The 25,347-nt window shown below is 40.9% G+C and overlaps 2 protein-coding genes and 1 long non-coding RNA gene across 7 annotated transcripts in view; 1 reads left to right on the top strand and 2 right to left on the bottom strand.

Annotated features, from left to right (window-relative positions):
- Positions 1-10: 10 nt before the first annotated feature.
- USP44 (ubiquitin specific peptidase 44) lies at positions 11-13,379 on the bottom strand. 2 transcript variants are annotated; one of them, XM_081022500.1, is made up of 6 exons: positions 12,453-13,379; positions 6,372-7,871; positions 3,931-4,129; positions 2,997-3,105; positions 1,417-1,622; positions 11-898 (listed from the first exon to the last, which is right to left on the bottom strand). In XM_081022500.1, the coding sequence occupies exons 2-6, from the start codon at positions 7,794-7,796 to the stop codon at positions 699-701; spliced, it is 2,139 nt and encodes a 712-aa protein (XP_080878626.1). In that variant the 5' UTR covers positions 7,797-7,871; positions 12,453-13,379; the 3' UTR covers positions 11-698. The 2 variants fall into 2 exon arrangements, with proteins under 2 accessions (XP_080878626.1, XP_080878627.1); XM_081022501.1 differs by lacking the exon at positions 12,453-13,379 and adding an exon at positions 11,733-11,822.
- A 247-nt stretch (positions 13,380-13,626) lies between these two features.
- The window catches only part of LOC308486156 (uncharacterized protein), an 87,437-nt gene continuing 75,716 nt past the window's right edge, over positions 13,627-25,347 (top strand). For 2 of the 4 annotated variants that reach the window (XM_081022561.1, XM_081022560.1), the window contains exon 1: positions 13,627-14,213. In XM_081022561.1, coding sequence (XP_080878687.1) covers positions 14,192-14,213 — 22 coding nt within the window. In that variant the 5' untranslated portion in view covers positions 13,627-14,191. Of the gene's footprint in view, positions 15,003-25,347 lie in introns of all 4 variants that reach the window. The other 2 variants (XR_013990965.1, XR_013990966.1) reach the window with 2 other exon arrangements.
- On the bottom strand, positions 20,721-24,623 carry LOC308486166. The gene is made up of 3 exons (XR_013990982.1): positions 24,519-24,623; positions 23,196-23,249; positions 20,721-21,013 (listed from the first exon to the last, which is right to left on the bottom strand). It is a non-coding gene; the product is annotated as an uncharacterized lncRNA (long non-coding RNA).

The raw sequence follows: 25,347 nt of genomic DNA, 5'->3' as shown, positions 1-25,347 counted from the left end.
CAACACAAGATTTTGTGAGGGCACTATCAGATTTGGGGTGTTTTATTGATACAGTTGAGAGGAGTAATAATTTGCTAGTTATTCTTCCCCTAGCACTGAGCAGTTGCACACACCGAATAAATATCTTGTTGCTTCTCCCCAGGACCTAGTGACTGAGTAGATAATATGGTTTACCAAATGGAGGTAGGAAGCAGAGTTGTATTTTGCTCTCTGCAGGACTTTTCAGTTCAGAGTGGAAAGCAAAGTTCTACATTTTATACCATCTTTTTTTAAAAAATTCTGTGGAAGCAAGACATATGCCTGCAATGACTGGTACTTCAGGAAACATGGTATAAAATGCACATTTTTTATAAAAAAAATCCAAAATTACACAAGTTGCTCACCAAAATTCCTTATCTATTTTTCTACACCAAAATATCAAAATATAAAAATGCTGAGAAACAGCTTGAGGTAAGATTTAACAATTCAAATGGCAAATTTCTTTTAAAAAAATAGCTATACAGATATCCTAATAATTTTGGAAGTTAACTACCATCAATAAAAAGTATTTATACTAAAAAAAAAATTCCCCAAAACAAGTTTTCAGCTAGTACAAAAGGGTATGAAGATACATTGTACAATACTGCACTTACTCATCTCAACACATGTACAAGTGACAACTCTCAGACTTGTACTGTACATATTAAATTGGCTTTGGATTAGCTGTTACTATCTGCACTGGAACAATTAACCTCAGTATTTGGCTGTTTTCCAGATGGTGAGTCAAGAGCTGAAACTTTACAGTGTCCATTTGCCTGAGTAATTCGTTGAGTATAAAACAAGATGTAGGCCTGGGCCTTGCATACTTCTTCCATAGTGCACATGTTGAGCTTGGAATCATTGCAATGAACCCAGAATCCTAGAAGACAAGAGCAATAAAAGTATTGCAGCACTGGTTCTTGTAACAGATCAAAGGATTTTATGTATTGCAATATAAGAATACTACATTTTACACAGAAATAGCTGTACTCCCCCAACCAAAAGGATATATGCAGAAATGTCCAAATGACAGGATGGCCTCTTTGTGCAGCTTCATTACAATTTTATAAGATTCCCCTGCTTAAAAGTATTGAGTTTAGGGAATGAAATATTCAATGAAATATTCATGCTGGCAAAATGATTAGCACTAGCACAATGGGACTCCCTGCCCCATGCACCACCCAAAAAACTACTTTATGGGATTGGGAGAAACCCCGAAAAGATTTAGAGGGAATACGGTGGGGTGGGGGCATTACAGTTGCACAAAGAGAAATCCTTGCCCTGATGGAACCTTCTCTTTAACAATATGTTGAATATAACCCTTCTGTTGTGGCAGTGCAAGCCACTGTATCTAAAAGGCAAGCTTAAATTGGATTTCAAATTCAAATTTGTTTGTACCTCCTTCTGAGTTATAGCAATAGGCAGTGTAGTGTCCTGAGCCAAAACCTTTCCCATGATGCATCACAACAGCAGACAGGTCATAGGTAAAGCAATCTGGAACAAGGGACTTGAGAGATTCTCTGCAGCAATAGGGCTCCATGTTGAGCGTCTGATCAAAGCTGACGTGCACACCAATCTTCTCACGATGATTACGTCCTGACCATCTTGGGTGATGAAAAGTATAAAAAGGTTATTTTCTATTTCTTGTTCTGTAGGGTACCTTCAACATAACTGGAAGTTTAAAAATCTCTATTTGTGGGCTAAAGCCTGTGAGTTTGTGTATCTCTTACAGTGTGGAAGCAGTTACAGAATCATAATTATAGGGCACCTTGTAGGCTAAGTCCTGCTGTCTGCAAAGTGCAGGAAATTCACAGTTAGGAGAATCCACAATAATAGTCTTTCCGGTCGCTACTTGAGAACCGCAAGTGAGAGAGAGTCCAACACTCTTACAGATTATTAGTTTCATTGTAGAACACTTTCTGTTGGAGGTTTCTTTTAATCCTGTAACTTATTCCCACTAGATCAAGTCCTCATTTGCAAGACACTCCTTTGTATCTGAAAAATTGCTTTCTTAATGTCCAGTGCAGCAGTTGGTTCCCTCACAACCACAACCACTCCCTGTGACAAATGTGACTGGTTTGTTCAAACCCAATTGATAAAATACAGTCATACCTCGGGTTAAATATGCTTCAGGTTGAGCGTTTTCAGGTTATGCTCCACGGCGACCCAGAAGTAACGGAATGCATTACTTCTGGGTTTCGCCACTCACGCATGCGCAGACGCTCAAAATGATGTCATGCACGGAAGCGGCAAATCACGACATGCACAGGCGGCAGACACGGGTTGCGTTCACTTCAGGATGCGAACGGGGCTCCGGAACAGATCCCGTTCGCATCCAGAGGTACCACTGCAAAATATTTTTCTCTAATGCCACTGGTTCCTTAGGGATTTCCAGTCACAGACTATGAGAGGGCCATTTAAAAGTTTCATAGAAGGGAGAATTTCTCCAGCTGTGCCTTCCCCAATCATTCCCTAGAAGTAACAAGAAAATCTGAGGGAATTATTCCCTGCTTTGTAATTTACAAAGCATCTGTCTTTCCTATAGACTCTATGCTTCCTAGGGTCTCTTCCCACTTAAAATTTGCTTCACAGTGGTGTTTCTTGTCCCTGAGGCATATACAAGGTCTTAATTTAAGTCAAACAACTTTGCCTCACAGAAGACAGGCTGCTAACATTTGGATACTAACAACTTCATTCCTTGAGCACCTGAAACGTTCAGCAACACCTCAATATTCACACCAGTTCAAATCATTGTCAGAAGCGTCATCAAATTCCTTTAATGCAAACCAGTATCGATAACAGGCATGATATCCCTTGGGTTCTGGGTGGAGCGCACATTTTTATTGTAATCTCAAGAAGCATTCTTTATAATCTGACTAAATATACAGATCTATTTTTTTTATAAAAAAAAAAACATTGAGAGAAGGTTGCCAGCCCATTTTCCTTAATATGATAGCAAAGGTAGTTCACTACAGTACCTGAACCGCTTAAGGTGTAACCGCAGAACTTGAGGTAGTCGGCATACCATAAGTTGCTTCTGTGCTTCTGTGAGTATAATGGGCTTAGAAGAAAACTTCCTTCGTTTTGCTATGACAAGAAAAAGAAAATCCTCCACTCATATTCACAATAGATGAAAGTTGTAGAAAAAATAAATCAATGCACTTTGGATAATACATGCCAAACATAGGTTGCCTCAGTCTAGACTAGAGCTTCTCAACTAAGCATTGGTTTAGAAGAATTTCTGTGTGTACAGTCAGCTTAGCAGGAATCCATTTTGGAGATATATTGTGGAAACATTACTTGAACTTAAAGAACATTCAATATACAACTTTATATCAGTTATGTGGGGGTTGAAGATTTTCTGCAGAAAAAAACTTAAGTTTGTGAATTGATACCAATTGCAAATAATTAGGAAAGCATGGCATTTTCAGAATTTCTAGACTTGTTTACTATAAGCAAATAAAATAAACCAAATTAGGGCATCAGAAAATTTTATGAAATGAAAATTTTCTAAATAATACATTTCAATGCAATTTAATTCAAAAAATTCCAGAAAACCCTTATTACAGGTGTATATGTTGGTGTAAAACGCGATGAGCTCCAGTGAAGTATGGATAATGTACTGATGCAATCCTGAGATGAGCACATGATATAAATACTAAAAAAAAAGGTACAAATGTAGATTGATAGTTTTGTTCCTTGAGATTACCTTTATATATCATATGACCTTATACTGTGAGCTCAAGGGACTGTTCACACCTTGTTTTGCACATTTAACAGATGCACAAATAAGAGGTAATTTTTCTGATTGTGGTGGTTAAAAATGTACTGGCAGTATCTATGCTCTTAACCAAAGCTAGGCCACATGTTACATGAAAGTCAGGTGCCCAAGTACATGCTGCCTTTACTCACTGTTGCACTGATCACAGGCATATATCTTTCCTTCCAATGCTTCAGTTTCTGTAAACTTGGCCAACATTTCCGTCAACAAGCATGGATGCTGACAGGTTGTCTCCTTTCCATTGCAGTGGTATCGTTCAGGAAATTCCAGTGACAGATCCCAGAAGGGTTCTATAGTATTAGACTTATTATCACACGCAAGACACGTTACCTGTCAAGACAAAAAACCCCACTTAATTTGACTCTCTAGCCCTCCCTTCTTTTGCAAGTGAATGTGCATACATATTGCAGATGTGAAGAGGAGGGGTGGAGCAATCCAAAACCCCAATCCTTCACACTGGAGGGGGTCTGGACAGAGTGGGAGGGGTCCCCCTGCCCAGCTCTGGTTAGTTCGACTGATGAAGAAGGGCATTTTGGGCATGGACTGGACCAGCATGAGATCTGCTGCAGTCAAGCAACGGCAACGGGCCCAATCCATGGTGGGAACTGTCGCAATGAAGTGGCATTGGCCAGCGCAAACACTGAGACTATGGATGCAGTGCTGCCTGCATGAAGCCCTGTTGCTGGGGTTCAGGGGATTAGGACTGTGGTCTTAGCTGCTTTGTTGCTCTTGAAAGCCTCATCATCATCTTTAAATTGATTACATTTTTTTAAAAAATGTAAAATTACAGCTCAGTGACAGTTGATGTCCTTCCATTTGACCCTTCATTTCAGTTTACATGACCCATCCTGAGAGCTGTTCATAGTGATTTTTCTTTCTCCATAGTTAATTGAAAAATGCTTTTCAACTAGGGCCCCAATTCTGAAAAGCCCTCAGTGCACTGTAAAAAAGCCAGATATGTGATGCTCTTTGTTATTTTCCACTGTAATTAATGCTGTTATTATTCTATCAATAAATATTTTATATATTACCAGTTTAATGTGTTTCATTAGTAGAGAGTCTTAATATTTATATTGTAGTCATTTTAGTATTTCCAGTGGGGGGGCAAAAGATACAATTTTTTATATACAGGTAATGAAACAATGTATCTTGAAAGGGAAAATTAAGTGGGCATTCATGGGTATGGTGCAAAGGTTTCTAGGAAACAAGTCTAAAGTAGCTGAAAACTAGCAAATGCAAGGTAAAGCAAATGAGAGGAGCGGAACAAGAAGTAAAATACCCCTCAATGATTAATCAAACTGCTGAAATCTAGGGATAGAAAAATAGTGCAATTGCATTATTATGCTGACTGTGAAACTGTGGGCCCAGGTGAAGTTTCCAAACCCAAGCAGTTCAACTCCATAGGGCAGGCATCCCCAAACTCAGCCCTCCAGATCCCTAGCTAACAGGACCAGTGGTCAGGGATGATGGGAATGTTAGTGACTCAAGCAAGGTTCTCCTGTGTACAGGCTTCTGTACATGAATTACCACAAAATACAGTAAGTACTTACAAGCTCCCGGTAGTATTTTTAATACCATTTAGGAATCCGCACATCAAAATTACAGAGGGCATTCTGATAAGTTATTATAGTTGCAATTAACAGACCAGAGCAGTCCCAGTAAAATCAGTGGTGATGCTCTGAGATCAGTGAATTGTGCAGAAAATTGCTTGAAATGCTATTACTCTCACTTCCTTAAAGATAAAAATCAAGCTGACAGAAGGCTGATTAGATTAACTCTTTTAGATGAGTACATTTTCATATACAGCAAAGTATCAAATACATGTGAATTTAAATCATTAGATTTTTACTGCATATGAAGTAGAAAAGTTATAACAGCTGCAGACACTTATTCTACTGGCATGCATTATACAAACATCCCAATTCAGTGATGGAAATTTAAGTCAGCTTTGACCGGAAAGCCCCATGTTCCAGATCTCAATTATCTTAGTATGGGTCTCAAATCACAACAACCTGCAGCAAGTTGCATGTTTTTACTACACATAAAAAGTGTCTGATTTATAAGAGGCTAATAATTACTCTATTTTTTTCTCCTGGAGTAGTAGATTATGCTGTTTAATTTTATCAGTGCTTAAAGAAAATAATTAAAATACTGTAGAAAGGAAAGCTGGTTTAGATGTTGGTTTAGTAGCACTCTGATATGGTCATGCCATGAATGATCAGTATGCTCTCCGGAAGAGTAATGGAGATACTCCCTTCCAACAGCCATACCTTTAGCCTCCAACTTAATGTCTTCTTGCAAGCTTGAAATAAATGAATAGCTGTAACTACCGACAATCAGTACCTTTCTGTATCTGACAGTATTCTATATTTTCTTGTGCGTTCTTTAAAAAGTTATTTTCTGACACTTAATTTACATAATTCATGAAGGCAATATATTTATTTAAAATATTTATTAAAAGTGACTACACCCCACTCCAGTGATAACAGTAAAACGAGTCTTCATTTTGACCCATTAATTTACATTAATATTTTAAATCACTGCAGAGCTTCGTGAATGCAACACAACATACCTGGCTTAAGAGCTGTCCATGAAAAATTGTATTGACCACATTCAAAACCTGTTTAATGAGTTTCCTTTGAGAAGTGGGGATGAGGGCTGGGCATTTTGTACGAGCTGTCTCCAATTCTTGCTGTACTTTATCCAAAAGTTCACAGAGAAATTCCTGAGCATCTTGCTGGGCATAACCACGAAAAGCTGGGATTAGTCTCCACACAGAATGGAGCATGGCAAATGGAGATACCAAAGCCCACTTGCCAGACCACATGACTTGAAACAATGTATGCAGCTCATGACAAAGAGAAATGTACTTTGAGCTTGGCTCCTTAGGCTGAATAAGTTCCATATTTCTGCTATTTGACGCTCCACCACTTAAGCCTGATGAAACACTAGATCGCCTTGCAGAAGACTCCTTGTCCTTAAATTGACTTTTGTTCACATGAAATATAGAGCCGGCAGATGGAGAATGCTTAGAAGATGATCTTGTTTTGCCATTGGCTGCAGCTGCTAACAACTCTTGAGTTTGGTTCAAATCAAGCTTTAAAAAACATTCCCGAAATATGAGCAAATGACTCAATACCTGGAGAACAGAGTTCATATAACATGTATTCCCCAAGTTGCGTAATCCTGTTACACCGGGAGTCACAGTAGGCCTTCGTTTAACTGGAGAGTCATTAATTTTTTTTAATTTTACATCATCTGAGGTAGCTGTTACTTTCAGTTCTACAGCAGAGTCCAAATTCTGTGACATTTTTAGTGCATAGAGTGATATTTTTGAGGATTCCTTATTTTGATTTTGCAAGCGAAAGCTCTTTCTTGGAGGCATTTTTTCCATTTCTTCTTTCAACTGGCGCTTTCTCTCTTCTCTTTTCTTCTTAGCATTGATCCTTCTTTCTTCTGCTTCTTCCCTTAGCTTCTCTTCTTCTAAAACCCTTTTCCCACTTGGTGTCAGTTCAAACCAAGATCTAAAAACTTTGCCCATTAATGCATGCCTCCTGTGCCATAGAGCTGTGAACATACGGTCTTGATTACGAAGCAAGGCTTGAGCACTATTATGGGAAAGGTAATCACTTGTGCCCATCGATCGCAAAATCCTGCCACTGCGAGTAGTACAGTCATAATTCTGACTCTTGATTGCATTTAATGTACTTCGCAACAGCTTTAAATCACCAGTTGCATTATCATTAAGAACATAGTCATCACAAAGGTAGCAGAAAACATACAGCTCATTCACTTCTAATGCCACTGGATGACTGCTTTCCTGAAAGTGCTTTAGTGCATGTTCTTCAATGTATCTTCCACAAGCAACATGTGAGCAGCTGAGGCAGGCCCATACAGATTCTGTAGTATTGCATACCATGCAATGCCACTTGTGAGGATTTACAATGGAATGGTCTTGGGCAAGCCGAAGTCTTCCTACATGTTTACACTTATCCATTCTCAATACTATAATGTTAATGAAATGCTACAGAAATTCATCTTCCAAAGGGTTTCTCAGTCTTTGCATTTTGACCTGCAAGCAGAAACAAAAGTTAGCTTCAGCTTTTTTTAGGATGTAAGAAGAATCTGCTGAATCAGATCAAAGACCCACCTAGTCTAGCGCCCTGTTCTCAGAGTGCCCAGCCAAATGCCCCCAGCAAACCTGAAAGCAGGACATGAACTTAGCAGCACTCTCCTCACTCATCCTCTACAACAACTGGCCTCAGAGGCATACCAGCTTAGATACAGAAGCAATCATTCCTTGTAACCATTGATGGCAGTTTTCCTCCATTCCATAGCATGGTGTTGGACTAGATGACCCTTGGGGTCCCTCTCCCAACTCTATGATTCTATGAATTTGTGTAACCCCAATTTAATGCTGTCCAAGTTGGCAGCCTACAATCCATCTTATGATAGTGAATTCTATGTCTTAACTATGGACTGTGTGAAATACTTCCTTTTTTTGTCCTGTAACTTCCAACACTCAGCTTCACTACATGATCCTGGGTTCTAATACTATGAAAGGAAGAGGGGGGGAAACTTATTTCTATCCACCTGCTTCACTTAATGCATAACTGTACACACCTTTATCATGTTCCTCCTTATGCCAAATGTCAAAATCGTTCCCCATAGGAATAAATTCTTCAGTATGGCAGAACCTTTTCCATCTATCTGAAAATTTGCCCTAATCAGCATGAAGCATCAGTTTAAGACACATCTATTTAATAAATCACGGCTCAAGGTGGTCCACTGACAAATATTAGGATGGGGCACAGCACTTACACTTGTCACTACATCTGTATACCATGACAAACAAGCCCCATGTGCCCTTGTAAAGGAAGATTATGAAACTTTAGCCTGACAAGGAGTCAAACTTTACTGGATACTCCCATTGTTTCATTAGCACATATCATTCTGTTCAGCGTTGCACCTATTCCTATCTACTGAATTACAACTTCATAAACATAGCATTTTAAAAAGTCAGTTTAGAAACACTTTTTTTAATTAGCTAAGCAGTGTACATTAATTAGTATAAAATATTTATAATTAAATACTGATGATAATAATAATCAGGCTTTAAAATGCTGATAAAAATCAACAGAATCTTAAGAACGATAAACATAATTAAATTACATGTCTGGGTAGGCTTCCTTAAACAAGGAGGTTTTTAGCAGGCATAAAAACCCCCACAAAAAACAGTGCAATGAAGACACCTGCCTGATATTGATAGGCACAGAGTTCCAGAGCATAGATGCTGACACATACTAAAATATTTTCCTCCCAAGTGCAGAATGGATATTATATGGCACTTGTAAAACTGCCAGTACCACAGCTTGAAGAGGTCAAGTAGGCACATATGGAGTGGCAATACTTCAAGTAAAAGAGTTGACGGTTTTATATACTAATTGAAACAAGCCAGAAGCCAGGAGAGTTCTGTGAGCAGAAGTATTATATGTTGACAGGATCTTACTCCTGTCAGCAATTGTGCTGCAGCATGCTGTACTAACTGTAGTTTCCAGATCAAGCACAAGGAAAGCCTCACATAGAGCACACTGTAATAATTCAACCATGACTTTACCAATGCTTGGCCTACTGTGCTCAAACTATTCTGGTCCAGGGACAACAGCAGCTCCTGCCAACAGTCGGAGTTGATAAAATTATTATTATTTATTCAATATCTATACCGCCCTACACCCGAGGATCATAGGGAGGTTTACAATATAAAAACACAAATATGTGTAACATAGTAACAAACAAAAACACCACAGCCAGTTTAAAGGGCCATAGATAAAAGGCACCCCTGGTCACCCTTAGATTTTGCACCACAGACAATTTGCTGAATTTTCCCTCATGGGGTCCAACTTACAAACAGTTGGGACTCAAGCTCAGCTTACTTTTTCTCATTCAGCCACCAGGCATAATTGAACATAGTTTAATAAGATGTGCATTATGCCATTTTATGTGTAAATCACCCTGATAATTATTAGATTCTTTCTTTCCCTTCTACCTTTAGCCATTTTTTGTTAACTAAAAAGTCCAAAATTCTTAAGTCTTTTCATTGTAGATTCTAATGCAAGAGTAAAAAAATGAATATAAAAATGCAACAAAAATGCTTTCCTACAGTTAAATAAACAGAATACCTGTACATCAAGGTTTTCTGGCTCATGTCTTAAATACAATTTTGAAATAACTGAGCAAATAGCCTCAATATATATCATTTCACTTTAAATACAGTCCTTCTACCTGCTGTCCTACCTCACTGACAAAATGCAAAAGTAAAAAGTAATCATTCCTTCTTTGGCCTCTACACATCATTAAATAATCACAGAACAGGAATTTTTAATATGAAGTAGAAAGTTAAATACAAATGCAGTAGCTTAACTTATTACTAATACAAATAGGCACTCAGTGCTAGATGCAAGTCAAAAAATATGAACTCCTACTATCATAAATCAGTATTTACACACAGGACTCAAATTATTTTCATCACTAAGCATCACATTGTTTAAAGGAACAATTCCCAAACTGGTGCAGTGCAGATGTCAAGCACAGAAAGTAAGTTACAAATGTTAAGAGCTGTGTAGTAGAAATTAAATGGTGAATGTTAGCATGTATAACCAATACATGATAAATCTGGTCTAGTACTTTAAAATTGCATCTTAGCAGTACAGTCCTATACATTAGGAGTAAGCCCCAGTGAATTCAATGAACTTACTCCCAGTTAAGTTTGTATAGGATTACAGCCTAACAGCACAATCCTAACTATGTCTAGTCAGAAGTAAGTTGTATTGAATTCAATGGGGCTTACTCTCAGATAGGCAGGGAAAGGTGGGGGTATAGGGGGGAATTAACATCTTACTACAATCATTTACCGTACTTCTTACAATGAAAAGTGTTTCTTTGGCTGCAATCCTAACTATGTCTACTCAGAACTAAATTCAAAGTGGCTTACACCCAGGTATGTGAAGTTAAGACTGCACCCTGAAACCTAGATCTTCATGACCTTTCCATGTAATAAAGTTCATGCACTACCAAAGTAATTTAAGTACACAAAAACTTAACAAATCTCAACCTTTTAGCATTATAATCACTTGCCATCATTAAAGTCACAAACTTTTGTGTAAAATATACTACATGCAGTACTCCTTTCTACATAATCCCTGTTAACCCAAAATTCTGTAAATAATAGGCTGGCTTTTTTGCATACAGTTTTGTTTCACTCCAATTTACATTTAACTGCAGCTCCATGCTGACCTATTAGGAAATCTACTAGTTCACATTGTTTCATAGATTTCCCCCTCCCATTATCTTCTGATACTTTTTCAATGAGTTTTATGCACACAAACCCTAAGTAACAAAGATTCAAAAGGTATGCCTTATTGTCAGTTACTCAACACAACAGAAGAGTTCAAGTGTGGGGCCAAGTGTGGATGCTTATTCTAACAATGATATTATAAATCATATAAGATTTATTAAGAAAATGTTTCCTCTACTGATTCTGGTCACTAGCTTTTTTTTTTTAACACATTCATTTGTGATACTTCTATCAGTGGATGCTCTTTAAGAAATTGTGTTTGCAGACACAGCCTTCAGGTGCATAATCAAGATCACTTAAGATATATTTAGTAGCCCTTTGTATTCTCAATCAGGATAGTTAAGGGACAGTAAATAGTCAAATTTTTCCTATTTATCTTTCTTCTAATCTGTTCACCTAATCTATGTCAGCTATTACCAACAGGAAGTATTCCAGATCAATGAGGTTGCAGGTGCCAACTTCCAAAATACAAGAAATATGTAAGGAAGGGTGGATGTAAGTAAGATGAGACTTATTAATTCAGAGGAAGTGACAACATACTGAGTGTATTAACCTCGACTTTCAAAAGCCACTACAAACCTATTCCAGGTGCAACAAGTGCTTCCTTTGAAAGATAAGAGTTACATCTCTGAAAGTAAACATCTCAACAGGTCTGCAGAAATCTGTTCCCTTTAAAATAAATAAATAAATCAAGGCAGAAGTAAAAGCTAGACACCCATTTCCACAGCATAAAAAGTTTTTAACACACTTCCTTCCTATCCCACCATCTCAAAACGAAAACGTCTAGTCACCCAGAACCGGCTTTAACCTATGGAGGCCGATAATATGGGGACCGTCTCCACACGAGCAAGTTACCTATAAAACATTTGTGCGCGCGTGAATCAAGATGCACATCGGGGAACCAGTCCACTCGCAATTATTTAAAAGGATGCAGCTAATCCAGCGCCCCCGACCAGCGCCCCCGGGACTCCCAGCACTCCGAGGGGCGCCTCCGAGCCCCCTCTTTCTCGTCCCAGGATAAGGGAAGGAGCCTCTCGACGGGATGGCGAAGAAGCCGAGGGAGAGAAGTTTCTCCTTCCCGGCTCCTTCGAAGAGGCGCCAAAACCCCAGCTCGGGAGCGGGGGCTTCCCGGGTGACGGGAAGAGCAGCGGAGGACACTACTTGGAAGAAGTAACGGGCTGCTGCCTCGCTCTCGGAGCGCCTGGCATCCCCCGGCTGCCCCCGACCGGACCCCCCACGCCCCGCCACCCGCCCCGCCTCCCGGAGCGCCTGGGTGCGCCAGAGCCCGCCAACTCTCACCGGACCGGCTCGAGCCATGTCCCTCTGCTTGCGGCGCGCTCCCGCTCAGCCGCTCAGCCCCTCGCGCAGCCCTCGTCCCCGGCGCCAGCGCCCGCCAGCAGCAGCCGCCGCCATCTTGTGCTCCCCGCGCCTCCAGCTTTTCAGTGTCACAAGCAACCGCCCCCTCGGCCGCGTCAGCGCCGCGCCTCCCTCGAGCGGCTCTCTCGCTCGCACACGCAGCGGGGATCCCGCGGGCGGCGCTTGCCTCGTGGTCCTCGGTGGAGTCCCGCTCGAGCGCCTCTCTCTCTCGACCTGCCATAATAAGAGCCCTTCGCCATGTGCTGCCTCCGCCTCCCCTCTTTGGGGGTTACTATTGAGCCAAGGTGGGACATGGGAAGCTGCCTGACACCGAGTTCAGACCCTTGGCCCATTCAAGCTCAGCATTGTGGTCACTGACTGGCAGCGGCTCTTCGGAGGTTGGGATCAGGGTCTTTAACCAGGGAGCCCTGCCAGGCGGTGCCTCAGATGCGTCTGCTGCACCGCGGCCCTTCCTGAAGGTGAAGTCTGGCGGCCTGGCTGCCGCCCGCCCCAATGCATAAGGTGGCCTTGGCCGCCTGTCTTGGATTGGGTCCCTGCTCCTCTTCTTCTCAGCGTACAAAGAGGACAGGAGCGACTGAACGCTGTTAGGGCACCACACAGAGAAGGTGGGGTGTGTGGAGGCTCCCGCAACCGAGCAGCCTCCTCTTGCCAAGACTCTTTGGGCGCTACAGCAGGAGTGGAAGCTGATCTTGCTCTTCATTTGCTTATGTGCTTTTTCCGGACATCCATCCTTCCCCGTCAAGCTGCCCAAAAAGAGCGAGCGAGCGAGCAGAGGCGCCAATTGCCTCTGTAATAATGGTCAGCCCTCCTCCTCTGCTGTTCCTGGGCAGCCCCACTTGGCCTAACTAACTAACTAACTTTGCAGATACAGATGGGTAGCCGTGTTGGTCTGCCATAGTCGAAATAGAAAAATTCCTTCCTGTAGCACCTTAAAGACCAACTAAGTTAGTTCTTGGTATAAGCTTTCGTGTGCAAGCACACTTCTTCAGATACACAGTGTATCTGAAGAAGTGTGCTTGCACACGAAAGCTTATACCAAGAACTAACTTAGTTGGTCTTTAAGGTGCTACAGGAAGGAATTTTTCTATTTTAACTTTGCAGAGGGAGAGTATTTACATTTCTTGTTTTAAAACTGAGTGCCATCGAATATAAGAAATAAAATAAGAATTTTACCTACAATTAGAAATCAATATGAATCTTTGATGCAGATGCACTGTGAGCCACCTGAATGGAAATTTGTGGGCATGCCTCAGTTTGGGAACCCCTGCTGTAAAACATGTGTGGAAGAAAGAACCACTTATGCAGCAGTTTAGATCCACTCCCTGCCCCCTGTTAAGGTGTGAGGAAGCATGTCTTTAAAAACACTGCACCTCCTGCCATGCAGGAAGACAGGGTCATTGTCTTGTTTCAGATGCCTCTTTCACGGCCAGAGAACAAAGCTCTCCATTAGCAACATGATAGAGCTTATGCACATGGATGTAGTGGGAAGAAGTCTTCCTTTAACAGACATAGCTGTATTCTGAACAGTAAGCTGTAGGAGTTGAGTCAGCTTGGGCTGGAGAGCACAGCCCTATAACATTGCAGATATTTTGAAGACAAAACAGGCTGCGAACAAAGCCAGAGTTAGGCTGTGAGTCTGGAGTGTGCAGGAGTACTAGCAGATGAAAGAATCACTGGTAAAAGGTATGTGGTTCAAAACACTATTCCTTTAGGTTTTAGGTTGCATTATCATCTGTATTATTGGTCGATATGACAACCTTGTGAGGTTCCTCCGGCCTCATGAGGAGCCTCTTCAGTAGGGTTGGTGAGTGTGCCCCCCCCCCAGGCCAGGTGAAAGGGCCTTGCAGGGAGCGGCCTCACCGCTGGCCTATGTTCCTCCGGCCTCATGCAGCTACCTCTGCTACAAGTAGAGGCTACCACAATGTCCACCCCTTACTTTAGGGAAAGGCCCTATAAGGTGGTTTACAATAAAAATGTCAAAAACAAATTTAAAAGAATAGACTTTGAAATTATTCTGGGATAGTTCTAAGAAATGTGCTAGAGTGTTCCATTGGAGTAAACATGTTTTATGTTTTAAGCAGAAAACAAATACAAAAATCTGAAATACAGATTATTACCAAATCTGCAATCCTATACAGACCATCTTTGCTGTGAGCCATCGATTTTTAGAGTTGGAAGGTATCCTAATAATAATAATAATAATAATAATAATAATAATTTATTATTTATACCCCTGGCTGGGTTTCCCTAGGGTCATCTAATCCAATCCCCTGCAATGCAGGAGTTTTGAGGAAAGCATCCATGCTAGATGACCTGCTCCCTGCCTTGCAGGCCTTTTTCCACCTGGGCTGGGAGGGCAGGGTCCTGACTGACTCCCTCCAGCTAGAACAGACCCAAGTCATCAAGCCTGAGCTTCCACAGCCACTGCCCGCCATGAACCACTATTGGCAGGATTAACAGCAACAGCAGCAGGTATGGTCTGAGTTTATGATAATATTTTAGTCCTGTTAATTAAGTTGTTTTGAATGTATACTTTATACTTGACTTTCTTCAGTAATGTTTTATTCTGGATTGTTTTATTTTATGTTTTAATGTGCTGTAAACCACTCCGATAGTATTTTTTAAAATAAATACCGGTAAATAAAATGGTATAGAAATGAAATTAATAATAATCATAGGAACTTGGGAGTAAGCCCCACTGAACATCATAGTAAGAGTGCAGTTTTCCTATTTAATTCATTATTTATAAATAAATAAATAAATAAATAATTTAATACTTCAAGCTAGTATCTCAGCAGCTTAACCCTAACAGTGCTATGGAGAAATAAGTTTAAGTGATTTCAGTGGGATTTACTTCCTGGTAAATAGGTAGTCTATAATTGCTTTGCACTTACCTGGGAGTAGATCCCATTTAATTCATTGAGGCTTACTTTTAAGTAGACATGGATAGCTTACACTGTCTGAGTATTCTACAAATTTTATAACATTATTGAAGTGCTTCAGATTGCTTACTGAAGTCCCACTAAGCACTGTAATTGAATTGCTGCCCTATTTTTCAGAGATCTTCCTGCCTCAGATAGAAGAGAATAAAAGAAAATGTTACAGCCCATTCTTATGCTGATTTGAATGGAGCTGCCCCTCCTCACTCAGCTTCTTAGTTCTTTTACTACTTCTCTTTTACTTGGGATTTTCTTTGCCAACAACCCCTTTGAGAATTTACTTTTATCTTTTCTTTTAATACTTATTTTTAGCAGAAAAAGCAGATTAACAAGATTTTGCCTTGACACTTTAGGAAAGAGGTTTTACTTCTCAAGAAATCTCATCCAGAGATTTTATGCATTTAAAGCACTATTTACTTAAACTTGAATATATTCCTGTTTCTTCTGTGAGTTCATGATTATGCTATTTTATTGTATTCGAGTTGTAGTCTGTCATATAAATTAAATTAATTATAACCCTGGGGAGTAGGCCAGAGACAGATTCTAATGCAATAGGAATGCATCCATCGGATTTTTCCATTGTTCTTTGGATATGTATAATGTGATTTGAGGGCTTGTTTAAAAACAAAGGAATTACCTTATTGCAATTTAATGTCAAACATACAAACTGAACCTGGTGTGGTAATTGTTGCTCCAGCAAAGTCATTGAAGTTTACAAAGTCATTACAGATGGCTAGAGAGATAAGACCAGTGAAATGCTGTGATCAACTTCTTAGTTTCTTCAAGAGTTATGCCTGCAGCAGTAGTACATCCTATCTCACTTCCCACAAATACTCACTTCTTGAATAAATTGATGGAGAAAGTGGTGGAGCTGTTGCAGGTGTTCCTGAAGAATACAGATTACGGAGAGTTGGGCAGAAGGAAGGCAACTTTGTTTCTGCTTCCCAGTCTCTCAGCAGCTTTCGATACCAATAATCATAGTATAGACCTGCTCTGTCTGGAGACACATTCTGTGGCTACTACCTATAGGTGAATAGTGTTGGGAAATGTTTTTTGCCCCGTGTTCCTTGCACTATGCTGTGCTGCCATGAGCGATCTTGTCTTCAATGATGTTCTACTTCTATATGAAGCCAACAGGAGTGGTCATTAGTAATTTGGGCAAAATGTCAGTAGTATTCTGTTCTGTTTCTCCATAACATCTGAGTCAGAAACAACTGTGTATGATCTAATGTTTCCCAATTCGTGGTCTGTGGACCCCAGGGGGTCCATGGCACCATTCATGTAACAAAAACTACTATATATCAACTTTTCAAAAGTAGGGGGATCCATGGCTTGGCTTTTGAAAAACAGGGGATCTGCAGTACTTACCTAACTGGAAACCACTGATCTAGACCATTGTCTTGGTTTCATAATGGACTTGGATGAGCGAATCTAAACTAAATTTGAATCCTGAGGAAAAAGAGACACTGTAGGTAGCTTTACTGGGTCTTAGAGATTGGTCAGTTGCCTGTTCTGGATGGGGTTGGACTCCATCTGAAAGAACAGGGTCATAGTGCTCCTGAGTCCATCATGGTTGCTGAAGCTTCAGGTAGCCTCAGTGGTTAGAAGTTCCTTTTATCAGCTATAGCTATTACACCAAATATGGACATTCTTGGACAAGGATAGCCTGGCCACAGTGATTAATGCATTGGTAACTTCAATACTCCAATTACTGCAATTTACTGTGGAGCTACCCTGGGGTCCCTTCTGAAAGCTCCAACTGGTGCAAAATGCTGTTGCTGGACTTTTTTGAGGATATACTACTGCCAGGATATAACTCCAGTGCTTAAAAGCTTGCACTGGCTGACTATATGCTACTGGGCCAGATTCAGAGTTCTTGCATTAATTTACAAGGACACCTTAAGGACTACCTGATTCCTTATATCCCTGCCCCATTACAGGGGAGTCTTTGTTAGTAGTACCCCATTCAACTCCCACCCGGAAACCAATGTCCCCACTGTGGAATGATGTGTGGATCCAGAATTGGCCTCCATGGTCACTTACGGACTCATTGTTAAAACCATGTTTATGGAAGACAATCTTACTTGGCTATGAGTGATCGCCAAAGAAGAAGAAGAAAGATTGCTTGGACCCAACTCTATGGAAATCCTTCCTGGCAGAAAGCATACAGGCCTCCTTCCTGTTGAACTTCAGTGCCTGGTCAGCTCCCCCCCCCCCCCTTTCAGCAGGCACTTTAAATAAAGTTTTCTGATTTTGTAGATAATTTGACGGCTTTTATCTTTAGTGTATCTTTTGTAAACGTATTGTATTGTATACACCTTCTAGACAACAGTGCTAAGCAGAATATACAGTAAATAGTTGAAGTAAATATTTGTTTATTTTATTGTTATTTATTTACGTTATTGCTTTAGCTATTTTTACTTTTTATTTGTTCATTTTCAGAAGGACTCTAAGGAGTCCAACCCCCGCCCCCCAGCTCCTAAGGGAAAAAATGGTACTGGTGGCCCTGGGGGATTCCACATACATCTGAGTAGATTGTGGAATTGTGCTTTTGCTTAAATCAGCTGAATTTGTTAAATGCTAGCCACCCACCTCGGTGATTCTATTCTGACCTCACAGAAATATAGCAGCCTATAGATCCATAAAGGTCGAGTGTGTCTACAGCAGAGATTAATCACATTATGAACTTCTTCCCAGAATATCAGTCAGTAATTGAGCTAGTAGTTTGGCTGCAGTTGGTAGTGACAGCTGGGAATCCTGGTACTTTTCTCTAAGGGTGGGCAGCTATCCATCATAATCTTGGCAACATAGACAAAGCTTAAATGGCTGTGCCTTGAGGGACTCTGAACAAAATATTTGAGAGATTTCAAACGGAAGCCTGAGAAGAAGAAAAACATTGAGGGTTGATTGAAGATGAAACAAAAACATTGTGCCACCACTTTGTCACCTCCAAGCTAGGGAATTGTGGTTGTCTTATTAGCCAGATCTTGCGTCTATGGTTGCTGCTGTTGAATACCATGGCGATTCTCAATAAAACCTCCCTCATCAATGATATGATTGTGGATGAGGAGGTCAATCTGGTATGTGTCACTGAGACCTTGGTGGGAGAGCAAAGCAGAGTTGGTCTCACCCAGCTATGCCTGCCAAGGTACTCAGGGCAGCATCAGGGCAGACTTGAGGGTCAGGAAAGGGAGTTGCTTTGGTCTTATAGAAATGCCACCTCTCTCTCTTGGCTCTGTGTCCAGTTAAACGGGGATCTAGAGTGTTTGTTCCTGGTGTTGGATTAGGAATTTTTCTGGTTTACCATCTACTTCACTGCCCGTCAGTTTTCCAGCCTGAGCTGACAGAGCTGGTCTCTGAGGTGGGATTCAGGACTCCTAGACTGCTTGTTTGGGGGGATTTCAACATCCATGCTGAATACAGTTCAGAAACTTCAATGAGTTCAGAATTCAGCAGCCAGATTGCTCACTGGGGCAAGACAGTTTGAGCATATTGCACCAATCCTGGCCCAAGTGCACTAGCTGCCAATCAGTCTCCAGGCCCAATTCAAAGTGCTGGTTTTGACCAAAAAAGTCTGAAACAACTCAGGACCACAATACCTCAAGGACCATCTCTTCCCACATGAACCAACCCAGACCCTGAGATCATAATCTGAGGCCCTTTTTCATGTGCCCCCTCCACGAGAGGTTTAGAGGGTGGCAACACAAGAACAGGCCTTTTCTGTGGGGGCCCCCCATTTGTGGAACGCTCTCCCCAGGGAGGCTCGCCTGGCACTTTTGTTAAATATCTTCTCACAAATCTTTGGTTAATTACCAACCTTTGAGCTTTGAAATGTCTCTCTCTCTCTCTCTCTCTCTGTGTGTGTGTGTGTGTGTGTGTGTGTGTGTTGTTTTGTTCTGTTCTGTTTTGTTACTGTGCAAACCACAAAATGCACTCTCCCTGACATGCAACCTTATTAGGACATTTTCCACATTTGTACAGCACCGAGCACTCACCAGCAATGAGGATGATGATGATGATGATGATTTTAATTTCTACAGCACTGAGTACTTGGTAGCAATTATAATCAACATTTCCATGTATAGCGCCAAGCACTCACCAGCCCTCAGCCGGAATCGCCTATGATCAGAGATGCCGTGACACTCAAAAGCCAGTTGTGGTGTAGTGGTTATGAGTGGCAGACTAGGGCCTGGGAGACCAGAGATCAAACCCCCACTCAGCCATGGAGTTCATTGGGTGGCCTTGGGCCATTTTCTCTCTGTCTCTCTCTGCCTAAAGCTAGCTCACAAGATTGTTGGGATTAAATGATGAGGGGGAGCACCCATGTACCCCACATTGAGCTCCTGGTATAATAAGGTGCAGTATATAATAATAAATGCAGTATATAAATTGTTGTCCAGCAACATTTGAAATATGAAGTCAAAGTGGAGAAGGTGACCAAGGCAAAAAATCAAGGAACAGGTGGGTGGGGGGCAGAGGGAATGGGTGGGCAAGGGAAGTAGGAGGAGGTGTCAAAGCAGAAGAGGAAGCAGCTGCTCTACTGCTGCTTTACAAGGTAGGGTCCTTGTAGTTGCTGTGTAAAGCAAGGGCAGTCCCAGGGCAGTAGCTTGCTTCTCCTATAGGCCTGCTGCTCTTTGGACACTGAGTGAATAGGCTTGCTGCTGTCATACATAGGCTATGAAAGCAGCAAGCCTATTCACCCGGGCCAACCGCCCAGAGAGGGGCAGCACCTTAATGAAGAGGAAGAGAAGCCACTGCCCCACTGCCACTGCCACTACCACTTTGCCCAGTGGCTATGGCTGCCCCACTGTGTAAAGGAGCAGCAGGGAAGCAACTTCCTCTTCCTCCCCAGTGCCACTTCTCTTAGGCATCGGCCTCATCCTGTGTCATTGGTGGGCTGGCTCTGCATAGAGGACACAATGAAGCCAATGGCATCCCAACACAATGTAATTCTCTTCCCCAATCCCATTGAAGTACCCTACTGAAATGACCCAAACCACACCGAGGCAGTATGCTTCATTGAGAGTCCATTTTATGAAGTCTCCATTGTGTCATGAGTTAGGTGATGTCCTTATAATTTCTAATTCTAGTGTACTAATAGTTTAAGATAAAACACCTCAGGATAGACTTAAGTTTAATAAACTGAATCTCTTTTTTTCTGCATCTATATAAGATAGCACTATTAATTATTATTATTTTACCACCAACAGTAAATTTCTCTAACAAATATTGCTATTGTTTTAATGCACCCTCAGGAATCATAACTGGGAGGTGTTGAAATAGGAAGGTGAATTTAGGTTTCCCCCAGCCGTGAAAGATTATTTTTCTTCTACTGCGCAAATTGCTTTACATTTCTTGAAAGGGGAACAAGATTTCACTTTCATAACCTCTATAGATGTAACAATACTCAGGTGTAGTGTTAGGCTTGAGAGCTGTTGCAGTCACCTTTGTTCTGTTACCAGGGATGTTAATAGATAGGAGGATGAGCACATATGGTAATTTATCTCATGCCCTATGGAAGTCGCTGAGCTGTTTCTGTAAGTACTGGAATGACAAGCAACATATTACTTAACATCAGTAAAATGTCATTAGTAAATGTATTACATGCTGCCTCCTATTAATTGTAATTCTCTGCTCAGATCTTGTTTGCTAGCCCTTCAGTAGTTCCTGTAAAAGGAACTGAGGAGCAGGGGAAGCCTGCTTGGTGCACTAGGATAATTTTATCAAGTGTGAGTAGTACACATTGACTCTAGCCATAGCTTCTGAAGATGAATAGAATTGTTGGATTGCATTCAAAAAATTTGATCTAACATTTAATTTATGTAGGAGTGTCATTAAAATTGGCCATTCTAAGTGATACAAAACGTGAAGAGCATAAAGCGATAATAAAGCTGAGGGAATTGATTTTGTTATAAAGAATAGTATTTCCTCACAGAATTTGACAATTGACATCTTGGCATAAAGCCAGTCTGGTCTATTCCAGTATATTCTGTAAAGTAAAGTAAGGAAAGGAAAGGAAATATTAAGCTGGGCTGCTAGGTTGGAAGTGAGGAATTTAGCATATTAAGAGATCAATATGGTGGTACTACCCTTGAGAGAAGGGATCATTACCTGGTTTTAATATGGCTATGAGGTTCAATCAGCACCACATTTCTGGAATCACACACCTCATTAGGTTGCTTTAAAAAAAGCAGACTCAAACCCCACTAAAAGACTTGTAAAATGCCCCTCCAAGCCCATTAATACCTAGGATCTTGCAATTCTTCAACTTTTCAATAGCTGCACAGGGGATATAGGCTAAATTAAATGGTTATTCTGTTCCTGGCTGAAGGACTTGATTTTGATCCTTTTAAAAAATGACTTATGCTACCAGAGCCTGGTATATCAGACAGGGCAGGCTGTTTCATGGGGCAGAGTGAGACAGCTGCTTCACAAGGCAAATTGTAAGGGGAAGAAAGTGGCTAGAAATGTGTGCTACATGGGCTGCCCTGCAGCCTCTATGCTAGCTTGCTGCCCGAGTGTGCGGTGGAGGACTCTGTTCCATCACCAATGCTGAAGTAATATTCAGCTATCAGTCTACTTACATTTTTTGGTACAGAATGGGGAATATACCATATTGTCATTCACCTCAGGCAACAAAAAGGCTTGGGCCACTCCTGATGTCAGAAGTAACCCATCCAGGGGGTCCCTGGCACCATTCACATAACAAAAACTACCATTGATATATTATTATTATTTATTATTATTTTAAAAAGGGGGGGGGGTCCGTGGCTTGGCTTTTGAAAAACAGTACTAAATGGGGACCACTGGTCTAGGCAATAGTCTTGATATATCTGTTTCTATATTGATACAAGAACCTTGAACCTGTCCCAGTAGCATTGAGACAGCGAGTGCAGATGATTTATCAGAGGTGTCACTTTAGCTTTCTGGTTTGTGTTTGACAAATATTTATCACTGTACTTATGACTTGTCAGGGTTTCCAGGAAGTATCAGGGTACAGTTGGACATTTATTGCCATGCACTGCAGATATGCATCTCAGGTCACAATGATCATACTGTCAGGGCTGCAGCTTGTGAGGAAAGCTATGGAATGCATTTAATGTATGAGATGACATATTTGGGTGTCTCCATACCACAGGGTCCACATTACTTACTTACTTATTGCATTTATATTCCTCCAAGGAGCTCAAGGTGGCATGCATAGTTCTCCCTCACAATAACCCTGTGAGGTGGATTAGTGAGTGACTGGCTTAAGTGAGCTTTATAGTTGAGTAGGGATATAAACCTTGGTCTCTCAGGTCTGACACTCTTAACTGCTACACCACAGTGGCTATAATCTACATTATATCTATATCTATATCTATATCTATATCTATATCTATATCTATATCTATATCTATCTATATCTATATATATCTATCATTCCCATGAACCACTAAATTATTTTAAATTTACAAAGAAAAAGTGTATGTATTCTCAGATATGCTTGGCAGTACAGTCATAACTAATAATTTATTCAGTGATTTGGATATGAGCACTTGCTTAAGAACATCCAAAGTGCATTGCTGGATCAGGCCAAGGTTTACCTAGTCCAGATTTTTTTGTAGGAATCACAGCAACCAGGAGGCACTACTAGGAAGCTCACCACTAAATGCAGAATACTTCCTCACCTTGCCGTAAAATATGCAGTTTACATTAAACATTTCCACAATAAGATTTTACTTACTTTGATTTGGCCACAAGATGGCACTCCAAGACAACAGCTCCCATGTTTCACTGCCTGCAGATGGATCAAGTTGATTAATATTTGCAGACAGTTCTTGAATATGAAATATTAATTATATTGAAGATATTTCTTATTTTAATATATTGGGACCTTGGTATAAAATAATTAAATAGGTCTTGCATTCTCACAAAATAAATAAAAACATTTATTTATTTATTTAAAATAGATAAATATTCATTCAACAAGAAGGCCCCCATGGAGGTCAAAGCCATTAAGAAATCAACATACAATAAAATCACAATAAAAAAATACAATTAGTCACATGTTAATACATTAGTAAAATAGGCTGCAGTTCAAAAGCAATGCATATGCTCTGATTTACATGCAATACTTATTCATATTGTTTTAGTACTAGTGATTTTCTGAAAATATTGTAATTTGCATTATTCCATTATTTAGCTATTGTTCAAAAAATACTTTTCACATTTTTATTCCAGTCTCATACAAGTGGTGACCATTTTGTGTGTGTTCAATTGACACACAACTACCGATGTGTGGGTTGTTTTGGACCCAGAAGAGAGCAGAACAGTGGCGGAAAAGGGTAGGCTTATGCGTGCTCCGCCAACCTGCTGGCGGGGAGGGGGGCAGGAACGCAAACCTCCCCCCCCCAATTGGAGGTTGCCTGTATAGGATAACCTCTTTAGAGCAACTTTGTGAGGTAGGTTAGATTTAGGGGTAATCATTTGCCCCAGCAAAGAGCTTCATGGCTGGGTGGAAATTTGAATTCTGGTCTTCCCAGTTCCATCCAAACACTCAGGATTTTCTGAGGGAAGCCATGGCAGATGAAGTGAAATGAAGCCAGCATATGCTTGCAGTGTAATAGGGCCTTATTCTTTCTTGCAGGAGTTGAAGTAAATTGTTATACAGTGGTACCGCGGGTTAAGTACTTAATTCGTTCCGGAGGTCCGTTCTTAACCTGAAACTGTTCTTAACCTGAAGCACCACTTTAGCTAATGGGGCCTCCTGCTGCCGCTGCACCGCCGGAGCCCAATTTCTGTTCTCATCCTGAAGCAAAGTTCTTAACCTGAAGCACTATTTCTGGGTTAGCGGAGTCTGTAACCTGAAGCGTATGTAACCTGAAGCGTATGTAACCCGAGGTACCACTGTATTGGCATATAGCAAGTCCCATTCACAAACACCCTCAGCAATACGAAAGTCATCTCTCTGTGATATGTGAATGGAACTTAAGGCTCTTCACTTTCAGTTTCCTGAAGTGAACAGCGGCAAAATGAGACAATTTTCATATACTGCTGAGTACAGTACTTAGAATTAGAGTTGACTCCAGAGCGAGAAGCTGAGGTGTGCTCTGTTCTCAGGATATGAGTCACTCCATCTAGAGGCAGCTGTTGTTAGTGAGAGATCCTTTCTTCTGTACTGAAAAAAAATAGTGTTGTGTCTTTGCTTAACAATGCTGCCATTGTTACCAAAGCCTGGTGTAGAATAAGCACCATTTGTTTTAAGCTCAGTGTGCTTTTGGGGTATGGAGTTTAGGGATTGGCTTAAGCAGCTGGGTCTGGCACAGAATATCATCAAACGTCTATAGGAAGTTTGGGTTTGGGCCCAGCTCTGAATCCTGTATTTCAGGTGTCTTATCCTTTGGAATTACTTAGCGATGGAACTGTGGTGATTTTGTAATTTAAAAGTCTAAGACATAAACAGTTTTGATTTTGTTCTCACATGTAGACAGAATTGCTTAAGTCAAAGCATAATTGACCCTTTCCAACTTTAGTAGTATTTTTCAACAATATTTGTATGTGATTATTTGTGTCAGAAGGTAGACAGGTTGTTTGGCATCCGTCTGTCTCAGGAGACAATGGAAGTGTCTGGCTTCAGGGGTGAAGGCAAACTGTTGCAGAGTTAGAGTGCCTGCTGTGGTTGTAGAGACCAATATGGGGAATGATCACACATGTTTTGTTGCAGCTGGGGCAGATGAAGACGTCTGTTTGTGCTGATGTAGGTTTACCATGGCATTTACAGGGTGAGCTCCTGTTTCTCAGTCCCTGCTCCTGCCAACCTAGCAGTTCGAAAGCACGTCAAAGTACAAGTACAGTGGTACCTCGGGGGGTAGCAGGACCCAGAGGAGAAAGGAGAG

This window comes from Podarcis pityusensis (genome assembly GCF_964106645.2).
Source record: "Podarcis pityusensis genome assembly, chromosome: 10".
Classification (NCBI taxonomy): Eukaryota; Metazoa; Chordata; class Lepidosauria; order Squamata; family Lacertidae; genus Podarcis; species Podarcis pityusensis.
Note: the sequence above shows the minus strand (reverse complement) of the source record. Positions and strands in the feature narration are given on the sequence as shown.

Coding starts and splice junctions, on each gene's coding strand:
- USP44 (XM_081022500.1), bottom strand. CDS start 7,796: ATGGATAAGTGTAAACATGTAGGAAGACTTCGGCTTGCCCAAGACCAT. Junction 1,623..2,996: donor TTACACCTTAAGCGGTTCAG/GTACTGTAGTGA, acceptor TCATCACCCAAG/ATGGTCAGGACGTAATCATC. Junction 899..1,416: donor TTGCTATAACTCAGAAGGAG/GTACAAACAAAT, acceptor CTTGTCTTCTAG/GATTCTGGGTTCATTGCAAT.